Source organism: Equus przewalskii, chromosome 9 (assembly GCF_037783145.1).
Source record: "Equus przewalskii isolate Varuska chromosome 9, EquPr2, whole genome shotgun sequence".
Lineage (NCBI taxonomy): Eukaryota > Metazoa > Chordata > Mammalia > Perissodactyla > Equidae > Equus > Equus przewalskii.
In genome coordinates, this window is record NC_091839.1 from 21,309,398 (window position 1) to 21,328,405 (window position 19,008).

A 19,008-nucleotide genomic window follows, 5' to 3' on the forward strand; every position below is an offset into this window, starting at 1 on the left:
TTTAATATTCTTAAACTCCGCCTTTGCAATATAGGGACATTACAACACTAATCTATTCACCATATCCCTACCTTTCTGATTGGTGATATATATTTAAAACATTTAAAGACACATGCATAGGTCGTAAGTGCATAGCTCAATGACAGTTCACAGAGTGAACACATTTCTGTACTCAGTACCTAGATCAATCAAGAGAATATTGTCAAACAGACCCCTAGAAGCCCATTATGCTCCCTCCCTGTCAGTACTCTTCAGAGGAACCACAGCTCTGACCTCTAACAGCACAGGTCACATTAACCTCTTTTGTATTTTACGTGAAAAAAATAATAGAACCTTAAGTCATTTTTTTTGGCTTTTGTCATTCTTTATGTTGTTTGTGAATTTATTGCTGTATGTTGCTAGTGATCATTCATTCACATTGCTATATAGGATTAAATTGTGTGAATACAAAGCAATTGCTTTAATCATTCCACTGTTAATAGTCTTATGGGTTGTTTTCAGGTTGATACTATTAGGAAGAGTGCTGGTTTGTATATTCAGGACACATTTTGATGACACTCATACCGATTTCTATTGGCTGTATAATCGTGGAATTACTGAGTGATAGGTCGCATCTCTTTAGGTTTAGGAGATAGTGCCAAAGAGCTTTGGGAGAAATTTGTACCAATTTGCACATCCACCAACAGTGTAGGAGATTCTTGGTTTGTTCACATCCTTACTAAGACTTTTATTATTTTTTCATTTATTTTTAGGCTTCTGGTTGGTGTTTAATGGTACCAAGCAGTGAATTCAGTTGCATTTTCTTCATTATTATGGAAGTTGAATGTATTTTCACTTATATATTGGCCATTGAGCAACCTCTTTTTGAGCTATGTGTGAGTTTATTTTGTCTATTTTTTTCTATTGTGTTGTCTTTTTCTTATTGATTGTAGTGGTTCTCCCAGTTCTGGAGGCTGGAAGTCTGGGATCAGGGTGCCAGTATGGTCAGGTGAGGGCACTCCTATGCATTGCATACTTCTTACTGTGTCTTCACAGGGTGGAAGGAAGCAAAGGTGCTTTCTCAGGCCTCTTTTAAAGGGACAAATTCCATTTGCGAGGGCTCTGTCTTCATGACCTAATCATCACCCAGACTTCACTTCCTAGTAGCCTATCTTGGGTAATAAATTTCAATATATACATTTTGAGGGCATATGACTGGATCCTTTAAAAAAATTCAATATCCTCTTGTTTTTGTTTTTTAATCTCAGAATGCAATAGGAATTGTTCTGTTATTTGTTTGTGATTCCCCATCCCATAAGTGAGTGACAGAGGGGCTTATCCCAATCAGGGAGAGTTGCAGGTAGATAAGTGTTGGTGGGACAAATTACCCTTTCATTTTCCCCCAGAGGTTGGGCAAAGATTAAGATGAGTGCCACTAACTTCTGATATACAAACTTTTCATTGTGTAAGTGATAGTCTCTCTGTTGGCAGGTTGGAGGATTCAGTCTTAATAGCCTGTGTTAGAACTTACTAGCATCTCTCAGTTAAGAGAAGTGGCTGAGAAAACCTTACCAAAATTCAGAGCCCAATTTTCCAATGAAAGTTTACTGACAGTCTATGGGCAGGTTTACAATCCTCAATCCTTCCAGCAGTGAAGGAAAAACTAGTGTGTCTTTGGCTCCTCATCACCAAAAAGGAGGCCCAGCACTTCCTGGATTCCTGCCCTATGGGAGATAGCACAGGGCTTTATGAGTCATGATTTTGTCACTTAGCATCTCTGGCAAAGGTTGTCAGACTCCACCTAGAAGCCCTTCTTGATGTATTAACTCAGGGCCACCCTGACACAATTAGTATTCACTTTAGACAGAAGTAATTAGCTTGCTAGTGAGCTGTCTTCCAAACTGAAGTCTGAGCCTTAGAAAGCCTTTGACTCTTCAGCTTGATAAATAGCAAAACATCAACTGAGTAAATTTAATGGTCAAGTTGACTTTATTCAATATTCATAAATCTGGGAACATCTCCCCTAGCAAATAGAAAGGGCTATGGAAAAGGACAAGTTTTCTTTCTTTCTTTTTTTTTTTTAAAGATTATCCCTGAGCTAAGGTCTATTGCCAATCTTCTTTCTTTCTTCCTCTTCTTCTCCCCCCCACCCCAGTACATAGTTATATATTCTAATTGCATGTCCTTCTAGTTCCAATGTGTGGAACACTGCCTCAACATGACCTGATGAGCGGTGCTAGGTCCACACAGAGGGTCTGAACCGGTGAAACCCTGGGCCACTGAAGCAGAGCATGGGAACTTAACCACTCAGACATGGCGCCAGTTGCAGAAAAAGTTTTTAAAGGCAGAGAGGGGGTTGAAAAAAGGGAATGATTTCTAAAGAATGCATTGCTTCGAGTAAGGTCACCCTTTTTAGGGGAATGGAAGGGGCCTATGAAGCAGATTACCTCACTAGTGTTGACGAAGTAATGCCAGTGTGCCTCATCAAAGCTTACATTCCAAGGGAGTTTGGAACTGCACTTAGGTTACATATTAAGTCTTGGTTTGCTGATGTGGAGCTTGGCACAAGTGACTCCATTTTGGGCCTGCTGTCTCCTTTCTAACAATTTCTCGCTTTTGTTTAGACTCTTAGATTAACTGAGAGATATGATCGAAATTAAAGGTATTAGCACCACTCTCAGCTACCACTTGTAGCTTTTGTCGATCCTTTGTGTGGTATCCACAGGTCATGATGTTTTCGTTTAATCCCTGTGATATTCACAGGTCATGGTTTCAGGCTCAAAATATTTAAGCCTGTCATTCTCTTTGTTCCTTTTCTGATGTTCCAGTCTTAGGGAGATCATATTGTTGGTGGTTAGCAGCTACAAACATGCATTTAAAACTTTAGAATACAAAAAAGTAGGGAGATTGTTATCATTATTATAAGCTGGATAATTTTGAATGTTTGGATTTCACATTGGAGACACTGTTCCCAACTCAAACCAATCAATTCAAATAAGTCAAAGAAAGACCATGCTGGCAAAGTCAAGTCTGAGCAAGTAGCTTACTCAGTGGTCTTATTTCTGAGTTTCAGCGTCTGCAGATGTATTAATCCAGGTGCAGCTGGTGGTGTTGGCCATGGCACAGAAACCTCCCTGCTCAGCTCGAAGACAATGAATATATTATTGATTATATTATTAGAATCAATAATAATCAACTATTATCAAGAGCAACTTAGACCAGAAAGTCTAAGGATCTCTGTTTGGCATCTATTGTTTGAGCAGCAGATTCCGTATATTCTCAAGGGATAAGGAGAGGCTTCTGATTATATTCTTATTTACATTTACTCCTGACCAGGGAAGTATGCCTGGCCAAAGGAAGTGAATCCTGGGTCGTGAACTCCTTCTGGTAGGTCCATTCTAGCTCGATGATGTAGATCCAGGGGGGTTGATCCATGAAGTGTATTATTATTATTATTATTTGTGTGTGTGTGTGTAAAGTTAGGGGCACAGTTAGATAATCTAAGAGGCATTTCCCATCAATGTACCAGCTACCTAGGCATTCATAGGCCCAAGGAGAATTATAATCACCACAAACAGAAGCTAAACCTGTCAGGGCATGAACCATTTCCATTAATTGTTATTGAGTCCATTTGCAGGGATAGGTGCATTTACCCTTTCAAGCTAAGGGTCAGTTAGATTTTCTGTATACAGAGAGAAAATAACCTAGCTTGAACTAAAGAGTTGTTCTATATATCTTGCAAAGATGGGTCCTGCTTGTGAGAACTCTTTGTCGAGGGGGGCAGATCTGGCCTAGATAATCATGACAATGTGGGGGTGCAAATGTACTAAGATTTATGTAGGTAATTGTGTCTAATTGGACAAGTGCAGTTATAACTGGAGGAAAGTAACTAGGCACTTCATATGCCAGTCATAAAAGCTGAACTCGGTAAGTGACTTCTAAGGGGGGTAGATCTTGTTTGCAGTGACATTGGGAACAGAAGAGAAATTGATCACAGGGAACACTGAGTTCTCTCCATCGTGGATAGATTGGAATCTTTGATGATAAATCCATTGTCTGGAAAATTACTTCCCATAGCAATGACATGGGAGATACTGAGGAGTGTGTTATCTTTCTAGGTCACTGAGAGAGTAAAGGAAAGAAAGAAAAGAAGAAAGGGTTTAATGTTTAATAAAAGTATGAAGTGTGGATCTGATTTCTTAGGTGGATGCAGTCTATCTTAATGTCAGCTACTTGTCCCCCTTGTCAGTTTGATTCAGAGGACTCCAGAATCCATACAGGACCAGATAACAAATGGAGCCTTCTTTAACTGTGAGATTTGTACCCCAGGCTTAATGCCTTCTAATTTCACAGCAGTGTCAGGGTCATGAGCACTTTCCAACAGGGTTTGAGAGCTGTCTTCCTCTGATGACGTGTCCAGAATATCCAGTCACTAGACTCCAGGCTTTGTCCAATAGAATCCTTTAAACTGGGATCCAGGCATGCTACTTTAACTTGTTGATCATAGGCCTTAGCATAACCTCTTAAAGGGTTAGAGTAGCTGTTCATACTAGCATGGGATAACACTGGGTCAGCAGAAAGTTGTATACCAATGAACATTGTTCTGCCAGTGATTATCTCATGTGGAGTGAACTTACATTTCCCATAGAGAGTACTGTGAACAATCAGCAAGACCAAAGGCAAGATCTTAGGCCAAGCAAGTCCAGACGTATCAGCAAGTTTAAAGAGTTTAACTTTTAGGATCCCATTAGTTCTTTCAGCCTTGCCTGATAATGGAGGGTAATAGTGGCCTTGATAATTCCAAGAAGTTTGCAAAGTTTTTTTTTTTTTTTTTTTTTTTTACGGGTCAAATAGTTTGTCCAGTGACGTGAGTGCCCCAAGCACTGGAGACTGTGGAAGGTATACTCCAAGTGGGAAACATGTTTTCCAGCAACTTCTTTGCTACTGTGCAGGCATCAACTTTGTGGCAAGGGAAGGGTTCAACTCATCCTGAAAGCATACATACAATAACAAGAACGTATTGTAAGCCATACCAGGTGGCAGTTGAAGGAAGTCCAGCTGCAGGTACTCAAAGGGTCCAGAGGGAGGAGGTCTGAAGCCTTTCTGGAAAAAAATTGTTATCCCAGGATTATGGACCTGACAGTTCAGATATTAGGGGTAAACTGCTGTTACAGTTTTATGGATGTCTCCCTTCCAATGTCTATGAATAATTTGGGGCATCTTAAATGCACGATATGGGGTGAAAGAACGTAAAATATATATAAAAAAAATGGGCATTCCCGGGAGTGGAGTAGAACCAAGAGGCCATTTGCGTTTCCCATAGCCCTGATTGTTCCTTTACTTTGCAACCATTTTTTGTCCATCTAATTTATCTGATTCAGGATCAGTGTTGACACGTTGCAAGGGCATCAGGATGGTGCAAGTCTGTCAACAGGGAGTTATTTTTCATAAAGCAGAATGGAATTTATCCACATGTGCCAAAATCTTTATAGATTCTGGTGCCACTGCCCTTGCATGAAACTCAGGTGGGAGATTTTCCTGATACTCAGATTTAATCCTTTTAGTGTGAGCCTCAATTTTGATGATTGCAATTTCAGAAGATAAGAGAATAGCATTAAGAAGACCGTTTAGTTGTTGTCCCTTTTTGATTGAGGTCCCAGAGGACATAAGAAAACCCATTTGTTTACATAACATCCTGAATTGTGGACAACCCCAAAGGCATACCAGCTGTCAGTATTAGTATCAACAGATTGTCCTTCTAATAACCGGCATATTCTGTAAGGGCATGGATCTCTGCCTGTTCTAAGTTGAAGTCTCCATTGGAAGCAAAATATATTAGCTATTTGAGTTGAAAAAGAACAATTCTACCTAATAGATGGACTTGGTCTATATTGCATAGCAAATAGTAAAGCTTTTAAGTAAAGGTCTCAGAGTCATTTGTCCTGGTTGAGCTAGAAATTCTCTCTGAATTTTTTTTTTTTAAAGATTTTATTTTTCCATTTTCTCCCCAAAGCCCCCCAGTACATAGTTGTATATTCTTCGTTGTGGGTCCTAGTTGGGGCATGTGGGACGCTGCCTCAGCGTGGTTTGATGAGCAGTGCCATGTCCGCGCCCAGGATTCGAACCAAGGAAACACTGGGCCGCCTGCAGCGGAGCGCGCGAACTTAACCACTGGGCCACGGGGCCAGCCCCCCTCTCTGAATTTTATTAGATAACCCCACAATGGAAACTTCTCTTTCACTCTGAGATATTTGTTGTCTTATGAGAGTGGGGCTTAAAGGAAGTAAAATTCTAGTATCCACTAGAATTAGGCCAACTTCCTTGTTAATTTTAATTTTAGTTTCCCCTGGGCTGATAAAGGCATTTCCTGGTAGGACTTTCCTCGAGAACCTCTCAGAGAACAGTTAACTCTGAGAGGGGCCTATATGGGGGCTTTCCCTTGGGGGCATTCAAATTTATGTTGAAAAATTTGCATAAGACCTTTGAGGGGAAGCTACTGTCCAGTGTCCCACTTGATTACAATTCGAACTTTGATTTCTGGGTCAGTTTATTTGATATTGCACCCCTAGGAGTTTGCAATGGGAAAGGCCCAGGTATTAACTAAGGTCTCTGGACTTAAGAGTTGTTCTAGGTGTAAGGCCAACAGCTTGGCAGATATCTGTCTGTCGTCTTGCTCCCGAGTTTATTCAAAGTGCTCAACTACAGTCACAAGTTCTTTGAGGCTGATGAGTTTCCATTCTATTTTCTGACTTTTTATCCATCCACTAATCTCAAAAGATAGTCCAGGGGACTGACCTCATGTCCTAGGGTAGGGTTGAGTTTCCCATGCTCCACTTTTGTGGCCCAGGTTCATCTCCTGGGAGCATAGCTACCCAATTGTCAGTGGCCATGCTGCAGCAGAAACCCACGTGGAAAATAGAGGTGGATTGGCATGGATGTTAGCTGAGGGTGTGTATTCCTCAGTATAAAAAAGAAGGCAGTACAAATAGGGCAGCTAGGGCAGGTTGGGTGACCTTATTTATTGTATGAAACCTGTAATGCCATAGAAAGAGGGCTTCAAAAGGGACTTTGAAGTCTGCCACAGGTTCATCTGGGTTTTTCTTTTTGCATGTTTTAATAATAGACAAATCAGTGTGGGCAGGGAAGACTCTAGATATTGCTTGTAAAATTTCAATTGCTATTTTGCATCCCTTCATGGTGTAATAGGAGAACAATGTATTGAAGATTGAGGATCTTGAATACCATCCTTGTGATTTTTCCACTTTGCTTCATGCATCTATTTTTGAGCTTCACAAGGTCCTACCAACATGCACACAGCTGGTAAAGATCAGGCAGCCTGGGTTCAAGGACCCTGGTAATTACCCTAAACTGTTAAAAAAAATACTCTTTTGGTCTTTCCCTGGGTTTAGAAAACTCTTTAACTATTGCCCTTAGTTTGGTCTTTGACCATGGGGTGAAAAATACCTGAAAGGGTCACTCTCAAACCTCAAGTAATTTTATTGTAAAAGATAACTGATTAATAGTCTCTTCAAAGTGGAAAGGCAGTTTGGACAGAGGAGCAGTAAATGTGAGTGCTCACAGTGAAGAAGGATGGAAGGAATAGTAGGGGTCACATCAGTCCTTCCGTCTTTCATTTTTGGTACCCCTTGTGCCTTTAATTTTTCATGACCCTTTTGTAATGAGTCTTTTAATGAAGCTATTTTGGAATCTTTCAGCCTTTGGAATCTTCTGCATAACAGTTAAAATAGGTATAGTTGTCCCATTTTATTTGTTTAATTCAGGACCCCTTGTTTTCGAGTATACTTCATAAATAAACAATCTTGTCTGATGGGAACATTCCCCATAATGACCCTTGTAATTCTAGGTTGCTTTTAGTAAGATTTTCCCATTTGCCTAGATCTCCACAGCTTCCAGGACTGTAAATCTTACGTATAAAATAAGCAGATGTGCAAGAATGTGGCACATTCACTGTTTGGAAATTAAAGATTTCATCCCTTTTAGCTAGTCTTTGAGTCTCTTGGAGCCAGATTAATAGCTAAGAGTAACATATTGTAAGGCTAGAGATTGTGTGGTGTTTTACAGTGTACCCCATGGCAGGGAAGTTTTCTTGAGGTTGAGGGGTGACCTAGTGTCAATCTAACCCTTTCTATGACCATCTTATCATAATACAGAAGTCTTTGAATTAGATGGTGTGCACTCTAATAGCTTTTGAGTGCCTGACTGGTGCCCACCAATTTTTGAGTCTTTATGGCTTCCAAGATCCCCATTAGTTTCCACTAGCCTTATCTGTACAAAACAAGACAAACAAACATATGCACCTTAACACACCAAGATTAACCAAGAAATGTTACTGCAGACTGGCCTAGAAAAATACCAGTGCACACCACCAGCAATTCTCGACCTGAAACTGGGGACTGGGGAAAAGGACTGAAGCTAGCAGACCACAAAAATGAGGACTGCGGACTTGACTAGGATTCCAAACAAAAGGGAATTATGGACCAGGAAGCCAATTAGTTCAAGAACTTGGTTCAAAGAGGTGGAGCTCAGAACTGAGAGGGACTTACCCATAGCCCTCATAAAGGGCAAAAGGTAGACCTCGAAAATGGTTTGCAGGTACCAAACCTGCATTTTCAGTTGTCCTCGAATGCCATCAGAAGTTCTCTGCAGATAAGTAGCTGCCACCAAATCTGTTAAATAACAAAAATTCAATCGAGCAAATTTCAAAGATCTTATTGGCTTTATTAAGTGATTCATGAATCAGACATCATCCTTTCTAGTAAGTAGAGAGGAACTCCAAGGAACTGTACAAAATTTAAGGGTTTTACAGACAGAAAGGGGAAGGGATAAGCAAAGCGCAGATTATCTCATCTCTCCTTAGGGGATGGAAAGGGTCCATGTTGGCAGATAACCTCCTTGGTGATGACAAGAAAATTCCAGACTCACTGGTTAAGATTCCATTCCTGAGAAGGGTTGATAATGCAATTAGGTTAGGTATTAGGTCTTGGTTTTGTGGTGAGGGCTTCACACAAGTGACAGCATTTTGGGTCTGTTGTTTCTTTCTAACATCCCAGATCTGAGCTGCATCCAGATTCTGCAGTAAATGGCCCTCTATGTCTTTGGGGTTGAAAACCCCAACAGCGTATCATCCTCACAAAATTAACTGTCCACTTGGAGAATCCACATCTCTAAGCCTGCTTCTTATCAGTGCTGGCATCCTGAGGCCAATAACTGCTGCAGAGAATGCAAAAAGCCACCTTATCCAGCAATTAAAAGAAAGCACACGCACAGAGTCAGTCCCACCCTACCCTGCCTACCTCAAGTGGCCCATCCCATGGTAGATCTGTACAGATTTTGTCTGCAGATGTACCCCCACTTGGAATATGCTTTTACAACTGCAAACTCTGCATCAAGTCATGGGGTCCTCAGACATTTGCTAATAGAAGCCCCCTCACTCCCTACACAGATCACTCATACATGTTCCTTTTCCTTCCCCACCAAATTGGGAATTGCCAGGAACTAACAATATTTGTGTTGAGATGTGATGGTAGTATCTAGGGCTCATATTTACTGTGCTGCTTCTCTTTTTTAGTGCTATTAGAAGAGAGGTCTGGAGAGAGCAGATGCAGCACTACCAGTTCCATGTTAAAAAAGAGAATTCATGACCCCGCTGTAAATCTGTGGAATCATCCCTTCTTAGTCTGCCATGTCTCAAAGAATTTGCTTCAACAGGATACACAGGATTCATAGCTCATTACAATTTGAGAAGTAATATTTAAATAAATGGTCCTCAATAATGGTTTCCCATTTAGGATCACCTCTGGAGTGTCAAGAAACACCATGACTTGTGCTCTCTCATCTCCACAACATCAATTCTGCCAGCTGATAAGCCTTCAGGAGTCCTTTCTGAGAGTGGACCCCAACCTCTTGCCCATGGACATGTAAGGAGGCTACTCCGCATGGGTTTTGTAGGAGTTCTTGGTCCAGTCACATCTCCAATGCAGTAGCAGGATTTGGCATGTTTTTAGGACAGAAATGTCCCTATAGACCAGAGAGGAGAAACTCACCTTATGGCCTTCAGATCAGAGCTGTTTGTCCTTGAATCCCTCCTGTGACAGAGGACAGGGAAGGGCAGCCTTCTCTGCATTTTGAGGTCCTTTGTCTTACGAAGGTGGCAAGGGAAGGTGTATTTCTTCTCTAGGGCTTCCATGAAAAGGACAATGAACTGAAGGGCTTAAACAAAAGATATTTATTGTCTCACAATTCTGAAGGCCTGAAAGTCCAAGATCAAGACGACAGCAGGGCCATGTTTTCCCTCAAGGTCCTAGGGGATAATCTGTTCTGGACCACTGTCCCCGCTTTTACTTCCTTGGCTTGTGGCAACATAACTCCAGTCTTCACCAGGCATTCTCCCTGTAGGCATGTCTATCTCTAAGTTTCTTTTCTTTGTTTTTTTTATAAGTACACCAGTCATTAGGATTAGGTGCACACCCTAATCCAGTATGATCTCATCTTAGCAAATTATATCTGCAATGACTCTATTTCCAAGTAAGGACACATTCTGAGATACTTGGGGTTAAGGCTTCAACACATTAATTTTCAAAGAGCACAATGTAATCTTTAACAGAAGGAGTATGTTGATGCCCTAAAAAAGGCACATTCGAAAAATGTGGTTTTTTAGATAACAAAAAAGAGCCCTAGAGAAGAGAAAAGAAGAGAAGGGAAATGTCTTTTCAGGCAAATATTGACTCCCAGGTCATATGCTGTGTCTTTTCTTCCTCCTGAAATACCTCGATTTTATAACTTGGAAAGCTTTCCTTCTCTATCTCTGAGATATTGAGCCAAGAACAGAATATGTTAGTTGTGTGTGGGTAGGTTTGTGTGTGTATAGTACAATTTTAGATACAATCTCTGATATATTCTCAAACTGCATAGGAAGTAAGATGTATCTCAGTGATGAAAATTGTTACATCTGAAGATCAAAATAGTATTGGTTATGGGTAATTCATGAAGACTTTGACTTCATTTTGTCATTGAAATATTTTACTCTTAAATTTGTTTCCATGTATATCATTTTAATTCAACCAACATAACAAATTGCCACAATTTTAGCAGATTAACACAACACTTATTTTATTTTCTCATGTTTTTTTATTGGAAATCTGGTGAACTTGGCTGAGCATCCTGATTAAGGTGTCACAAGCCTTAATCAGCCAGCCTGGGCTCTATGCTCAAAATTCTGAGGAAGAATCCACTTCCAGGATCTTAAATTCTTGGCAGAATTCATTTCCTTCTTATAGTTTCCTCCTGCACCTATCTATATCCTGTCTTCAAGCCCAGGAATACCATGTTAAATCCCTCTCATGTTTCAAATCTCTGATCACCTCTTGTGTCCCATCTCTCTGCCTTCCCTTTCTGCATGGGAGACTCTTGTAATATGTTGGGTCCACCAGATAATTGAGGGAAACATGCTTATTTTAATTTGAACTGATTAGTAACCTTAATTTGAACTGCGTAATTCCTTTACAGTGAATGAATCCTAAGATTTAGGTTACATCACCCACAGTGCTGGAGATTTGCCTATAAGTATTATACCAGACCAGTAAATTGGTTGCAATAAAACACTATTATTTTTAAACTATCAACATGTCTAAAAAAGTATCTCCACAGATTATGCCTTGTGATGGTTTCTTATATGATGGAAGCAAAGGAGAATATGTCTTTACATTTTTTAGCTATTTTATTGTGTGTTATTTTTCATGGTAGAACTTAAAGTAGAAGCATGTAAGAGCACATAAATGTTAGTCAATGTGTTATATTTTACAAATACCACAATAAAGAAAGATATTTTCATTATGTCTGTCTTGGGACATGAAAATTCTAGTGGCAATAAACTTTTTGAATCTGTAAGCTGGCTTTTTGAGGGGATGATTTTGGCACCTTTTCCCACCCGGAACACTGGATACTAGTAAACAGCCTCTCCTGTTAGACCTGCTATTTGATCCTTTACACGGTACCACAAAAGGAGAGAACTTACTGTTGAGTGTTTTTCATCCCAAATTTTAGATGCTCTTCTCTACTCTAGATTGAACTTAAAGAGTATTCAGGAACATATTATATGAGCAAGAGTTTTTCCCATGAACAGAAATTAGAAACCATAGGAAATGAAAAGAGTTATTGAAGAGATACCAGGAATCCCATATTCATTACAGCATTATTTACAATTGCCAAGATATGGAAACAACCTAAGTGTCTGTCAATGGATGAATGCATAAATAAGATGTGATATCCATGAGCAATGAAATACTATTAAGTCATGAGAAAGAAAGAAATTCTGCCATTTGCAACAACATGGATGGACCTTGAGGGCACTATGCTACATGTGACAAGTCAGAGAGAGAAAGAATAATACTGTATTTTCTAATTTACATGTGTAATCTGAAAGAGCCTAACGCATCAAATCATAAAGCAAAATGGTGCTTACCAGAGGCAGGGGGTTGGGGAAATAAGAGAGAAGTTGTTTAAGGGTACAAACTTGCAGCTAGCAGATGAACAGATCCTGGAGATCTAATGCACAGGATGGTGAATATAGACTACAATGTTTTATTGTAGTCATCAAACTTCTTAAGAGTCTACATCTCAATTACTCCAAACACATAAAGAAGTGATAATTAGTGTTGTCATAAAGGTGCTATCGCTACAATGCTAGTCATATGACCATATATAAATGTATCAAATCAACATGATAGACATCTTGAATGTACACAATGCTATATGTCAAATATATTTCAATAAAAAAAGAAAGCACACATGACTCCTCTGGTTTGATCATAAGTGAAGGAGTAGATAAATGAGGGAATCAATTAGTAGCCTCCATTCTCCCCTCAACAACCTACATCATGCATAGACTCACCCATCCTCTCACTCTACCTCTGTGCCCCCATCTACACCTTCATCTGTCCACCTGTGACCTTTAGACATCCAATAGAACTCCACTCACATTCTGACCTCCATTGAACACTTTTGCCTTCAGTATTGCTCTCTCTACCTTCAGCTTGAGACCATTTTCACCTCCAACCCTCTGTGACCAGTATTCTAGGGATCTCAGTCTAACTCTCCTCAGGCTTTGTCACCTCTGCCAAGTCTGTTCTGCCTGGCTTTCTTTCTCTTGTCTTCTATCCACACCCAGTTCCAATATCTCATGCCATGCCCTGTGACTTCTAGGATCTTGGACTCTCATTCATCCCAGTCCTGAACTCATAGGCATCATAATGGCCCCAGGAACGCAATCCACACCCAGTACCCATTTAAACTAACCCTATAATTACTGACACTTGCCCACTGTCATTTCCAGCTGCCTCATTGTCCTCCGCCCATTTTGCCTTCAAGTCCATGCCCACAGTTTTCCCTAGTGCCACCTCCTTTCCCCACACTCTGCTCAAATTGGGCTGTTATCACCTAACAAGATCTGCTACCCCATCTGAATTCACTTTTCCCCAAACCATGTTGTTGAAATGCACCCACCTCTGGCCTTTCCTCACTTTTGCCATTAATTTCCCTTCCCCATTAGCCCTTTTTTCCCTTGATACTATCCCCCCTTCATCTCCTCAGATCCCAATATCCCCTCACCTTCACTTCCTTGCACACTTTGCCCACTTGCACTTTCATCTCCATCACTGCAACATAATACTTCACCAATATTAAAAACCATTGCCTTTTCTCTTTCTATTCACTGTCTTCCCCTGTACTCTCTATAACTCCAAGCCTCTAGGCTGTCTGTACCCCCATACAATCCTTATGTCTCCTTTGTACTGTGGCCTACTCCACTCTATCACATACACACTGTCACTCGCCTAAACAGTCCAAGTTTCCTAGCATGTGTCTTGACATAAGGTGAAAATGCTCACAGCACATTTTAAGTGCTGTGCATTGTAATAAATATTGTCCTTGTGATTGTTGCAGGGTCATAAAAACTATAGAGGGTAGCAAGACCCCCCTATTCAGGCATTCAGAGGTCTGGAAATACAACTATTCTTCCATATAAAATAATGTAATTGAGATAAACACATTCTTGGTGACTGTTAATTTATGAAAGCGTATAATCGTGAGTTTATGTGAGTGTATGTATTTATAAGTATTTTCTTATATGAGTATAAATTATGTGTTCAATGTGTGCATTATTGTTTGTGCGTGTGCAATTAAAATTATGAGAGCATGTGAGTGACAGTATATGTGTCTAAGGATGTGAATGTGTGACTGTAAGTTTGAATGTATGAGGAAATGTGCATGCATGTGCATTTTTGCTTCTGTGTGTAAATAAGTTTGTGTGTTTGTGTAAGACAGATTGTCCACTATTATGGCTCTGCCAACTGACTTGACAAGTGTTGATGATAGCATTGTGAACTTGCATCAAAGAGATGATTTATGTGTAGGAAAACTGAAAAAATTAACTTCAACTTATAATTTATAATTATATTTTTATGACCAATCAAAAATATATTTCTTAAATTAAAAAACAATCATAGTTCCTTCCTGAAAAGTTTGTGAAAAAAAGGATAGAGGACTGTGTTGACCATTTGATGTTCTTGAATAAAGGAAGTTGCATTGGCTTATCTGATAGTTACAAGCTTGGTGGAATCTCCCTGTTAAACCTTCTGATTCTGGTGCTTTCTTTCTGAAGGACTGTTTTAAAATATTCTCTATAGTGTGCTTCTGCTTCCGATCATTGGTGAGGGTCAATATTAGTAGAGTTTCCTAACAGTTTACACATTCATTGATATTCAGTTGTGCAAATGAGTGCAATGAAATCTAAATGAAATTATTGGCATCATGTTCTTCTTGTGACTTTTATGTTTTTTAAAACATTTATCAGATATTTTGACTTGTTCAATTTCTTTGCTCAAAACTCAATTTATGATGCACCTCAGCTGTGTGAATTATAAAAGAACTCACTTTTAACTAGAACTTCTGGGTGAAGTAGAATACCCACTGAGATGTACATTCCCGCCACCAGTCCATCATGTGTCAGACCTAAGTATTTCCTGCCCTACTCCATATGCGATGCTGTCTGCCTCCAGGGTTCATGGAAAGTAAGTCCATGCCTCCCACAAACACTCTAATAGTCTCTTAAGGGATGCTAGCTAGAAACTTGTAGTTCTTGGTAATTTGCAACTGGGAAAAAAGTTTTGAAAAAAATATTCTCAGCTCCCAAGCTTGTTACTGCCAATGATGCTACAAATGAAGTGATAATTGCAGCTCTGAGGAGAGGTGAGGTCACAGAATCACAAACTCATATCTCAGGGTCTGGCTACCTCTGTCACACATGCACTGACTGCTTTGACCTTCATGCTAAGCCCACCATCCAGGCAGCAGTTAAAAAGTGGGTGGGTTTTCTATATGTTCATCTGAGAGTTAGAATCTGTAAGAGAAGGAGTTGTGTCAGGAGTCTGGGTAAGTGAACATATTGGGAAAAAGGGAATCCTTTGTATATGAACATGGTCCAATGCCAAAGCCATATATGAAGGTGGAATAAATCTTGAAGATGAGCTGAGATATAAAGAAAGATTTGTTCCTAGATCTTCCATCAATCCAGGATGGCTCCTAATGTAAAGTAATCCTCACTGACAGTGATTATTGTGGTTTAATCCAAGTAATATAAAATTTGATATTTATGTGCTTAAAGACTATAGTTCAGGAGTCAATCTGCTGTTCAGTTTACCTTATAAGAATCATAGATGTAATTTTCAGGTTTCCAGAGGTTCACCCAGGGTACCTCAAGTTTTGTAATAAAGAGCAGGATCAACCTATAGGAATCATTGGGTCCTGTGCAGAAACAATGTGTCTTATAGCTGGAGTAGAAGTGTTTTCTCTGTCTCTGGGTCTATGAAATGCTTAATAATTTCACGATAGTGTCTCTATTGATTATACAGAGACTTTTCCCACTTAAAGTGAGGGAAGCAGCCTTTAATAAAAATATAACGTAATAAGTTCAGAAAACATTTGCAGGCTCAAATCTATCTTTTGATATTTCTGATGCTTTTAAATATTATAACACTATATATTATAACATCCAAAAATGTTGTTTGTACAATACACAAGATTTTTTGCCTTAGCATTGCATGATTGCATGTTGCGTGTGTATCTTGCATTTTAATATTTTCACAAATCTTGCATTACTGCTTATACTTTCATTTAACTTAGGTATTAATAAGTGGGCATATATATGATCTGAAATTAGTAATAATTTGTTTCTACCATACACTGCTTATCAGGCATCAGTGTTTCTGTCTCATACTTCCTGTGACTCAGAGCATTGTACTTTTGTTCCTGAGTTAAAAGCAAATGAACCTTTCTGTTGCCATCTGAATGTCGAGACGTTCTTGCATTCATTATGCTCAATTTGTACTGGGACAGGATCCTGCAGATTTATACTGCAACTAGGGCATCTGCATTTTATTAAGATCTCTAAAGCTTTAGTTAAAGTTTATATGTGCCTCTAAAATGTCTTCATAAGTAAGTGGAAACTTGTCATTAACAAATTTTAAATAAAATGTCTCCAATCTAAATTGAAATGATACACTGCAAAAATAAAGCTCAATTAATATCTGGTTTATTTGAAGAACAAAACTAAGTATTATTTTAGTGTATTATAGATTAACTATACCATCATAATTACCAGGTTAAAATCCCCACTGTGCTCCCAACCAGTGTGCGAATTTAGAGGAAGCACTTAACCTCTCTGTGCCTATGTTGTCCTCATCTTTATAAAGAATGTAATAGTGCCTGCCTCATGAATTTGTGAGGAATAAAGAAATTACTGCGTCTGTGACCTTCGTGGCAGTAATTCATACGTTGCAAGTGTTCTTTAATGGTTATACTTTCAATTCTTGGAAGCCTCTAAAGGACCAAAAGATCTTTAAAGTAATTATTTCGAATTAGGACCTGTTGAGACTATTGGATTTCAATTGACACGATATGTGTTATCCACACCTCCTATTCCCCTGCAGGATCCTCTAGCTTGGAAAATAAATATCAGTCACTGAGAACTGACAGGATGGCCGCCAGGGATTTGGCAGTAGGAATGGTCTTCTTATTACAGACTACATTTGGAATCCTGGGGAATTGCTTTCTTCTTTGCCATTATCTCTTCCTTTATTTCACTGGGTGTAGGATAAGGTCCACAGATTTGATTATCAAGAACCTGATTGTAGCCAACTTATTGGTCCTGTTCTCTAGTGGAATCCATTATACATTGTCATCTTTTGGGTGGTATCAACTCTTCAGTGACTTTGGATGCAGATTTTTTCCCTATGTTCGTGCAGTGGGCAGGGGGGTGTCCATTGGGACCACCTGCCTCTTGAGTATCTTCCAGGCCATCATCATCAGCCCCAGGAACTCCAGGTGGGCAGAGATTAAAGTGATAGCTCTCAAGTACATTGTCCCTTCAATTTTCCTGTGCTGGATCCTGCAAATATTGATAAATATAATTTATCCTACATTTATGAGTAGCTACAGGAGCCACAAAAACATCACAAACAGAAAAAGTTTTGGATACTGTTCTGCTGTTCGTCATGACGAAACCAGAGACTCATTATATGCGGCATTGCTATCATTCCCTGACCTTTTCTGTTTGGGACTCATGTTTCTGGCCAGTGACACCATAGTTTTCATGTTGTGCAGGCACAAGCAGAGAGTGAAACACCTTCATAAGACCAATGTCTCCCTCAGAACCTCCCCTGAGTCCAGAGCTACCAAAACCGTCCTTCTCCTGGTGAGCACCTTTGTCTTTTTTAACACCCTTTCTTCCATTTTTCATGCACTTTTGGCTCTTTTTAATAATCCCAACTGGTTCCTCTTGAATGCTGACTCAGTAAGCACTCTGTCTTTCCCAAGTCTCAGTCCCTTTCTGCTCATGAGCCGTGAATGCAGTGTATCCAGGCTGTGCTTTGCCTGGATAAAAAATACAAAATCTCCTAATCAAATGAGAAATATGTAAACTGTATGTATTAGTGCAATGTTCATTAGGTAACTCACTCATCCTCTTCGGAGTCCTAAGTACAATTATGTCTGGCTGACCAGAGAATGTTAACAGGAGAAGCTGAATATCTTCTTCAAAATAAACAATAGGTTGTAATAGTAATTTTAATGTTATGTAATGATCGTGTATAAATTTATGTGATTGATGTGTTACTAATGCTTGCAGTGGAGGACTTGAGAATTCATGCAAGAATGAACGCCAGGTCCTGAAATATTCTGGATAATATTCTGGAGAAGTCAAATAATGACAAATCTTAAACTGTATGTTACTTGATGTTATGTTCCTATGTTAGTTGTTTAATTGTTAATATTCCATAGAATGAATTTTTAACTTTCCTACTTTAATCTTATCATTTGGCCATAGCTCTTAAAAAATCCAATGAACATAGTAAAAAATGTTTGAGTTTAAAACATGTAGTTGGTCTATTTAATTTTGATATCACAATTGATATATTTCAGTGTCAATAGAGTTTATTTTCTTGTTTTATCTATGTTAACTTCTATTGTATTAATTTTTAAATATGAGTCTACATTGTACTTATTCATTATAATTGACCCCTTTTCTTTTAAAGTTGTATACTCATTATGTGTTAATTTTTGCCTAGAAATTTCAGCATAAGTTTAAAAGCTAATCACAATGTCATGCTATTTAATACTCTTACAACCCACCTTTACAATATAAGGACATTATGACACTAATTCACTACATCCCACCTTTCTGATTGGTGATATATATTTAAAAAATTTAAAGACACATTCACAGGTCATAAGTGCATAGCTCACTGACAGTTCACAAAGTGAATGCATTGCTGTAATCAGTACCTAGATTGATCAAAAGAATATTGTCAAGAGACTCCTAGAAGCCCATTCTGCTCCCTCCCAGTCACTACTCTTCAGGGGAACCACTGCTGTGACATCTAACAGCACAGGTCACATTAGCCTCTTTTGCATTTTATTTGAAAAAGTAATAGAGCCTTAACTCTTTTTTTTTTGTCA

General features: G+C 39.1%; 1 protein-coding gene and 2 long non-coding RNA genes across 3 annotated transcripts in view; 2 read left to right on the forward strand and 1 right to left on the reverse strand.

The window, feature by feature from the left end:
• On the forward strand, window positions 1–12,785 carry LOC139073560 (uncharacterized). The gene is made up of 2 exons (XR_011522443.1): window positions 1–875; window positions 9,569–12,785. It is a non-coding gene; the product is annotated as an uncharacterized lncRNA (long non-coding RNA).
• The window catches only part of LOC139073557 (uncharacterized), a 77,931-nt gene continuing 67,620 nt past the window's right edge, over window positions 8,698–19,008 (reverse strand). The window contains exons 2-3 of the long non-coding RNA XR_011522440.1: window positions 10,044–10,209; window positions 8,698–8,939 (exon numbers count right to left, since the gene is read on the reverse strand). This is a non-coding gene — a long non-coding RNA (uncharacterized lncRNA). The remainder of the gene's footprint in view (window positions 8,940–10,043; window positions 10,210–19,008) is intronic.
• LOC103554182 (vomeronasal type-1 receptor 4-like) lies at window positions 16,845–17,971 on the forward strand. The gene has a single exon (XM_008525118.2). The coding sequence runs from the start codon at window positions 17,030–17,032 to the stop codon at window positions 17,969–17,971; it is 942 nt and encodes a 313-aa protein (XP_008523340.2). The 5' UTR covers window positions 16,845–17,029.

What these genes read in the sequence shown, in the direction of transcription:
- LOC103554182 (XM_008525118.2), top strand. Translation starts at nt 17,030, where the DNA reads ATGGCCGCCAGGGATTTGGCAGTAGGAATGGTCTTCTTATTACAGACT.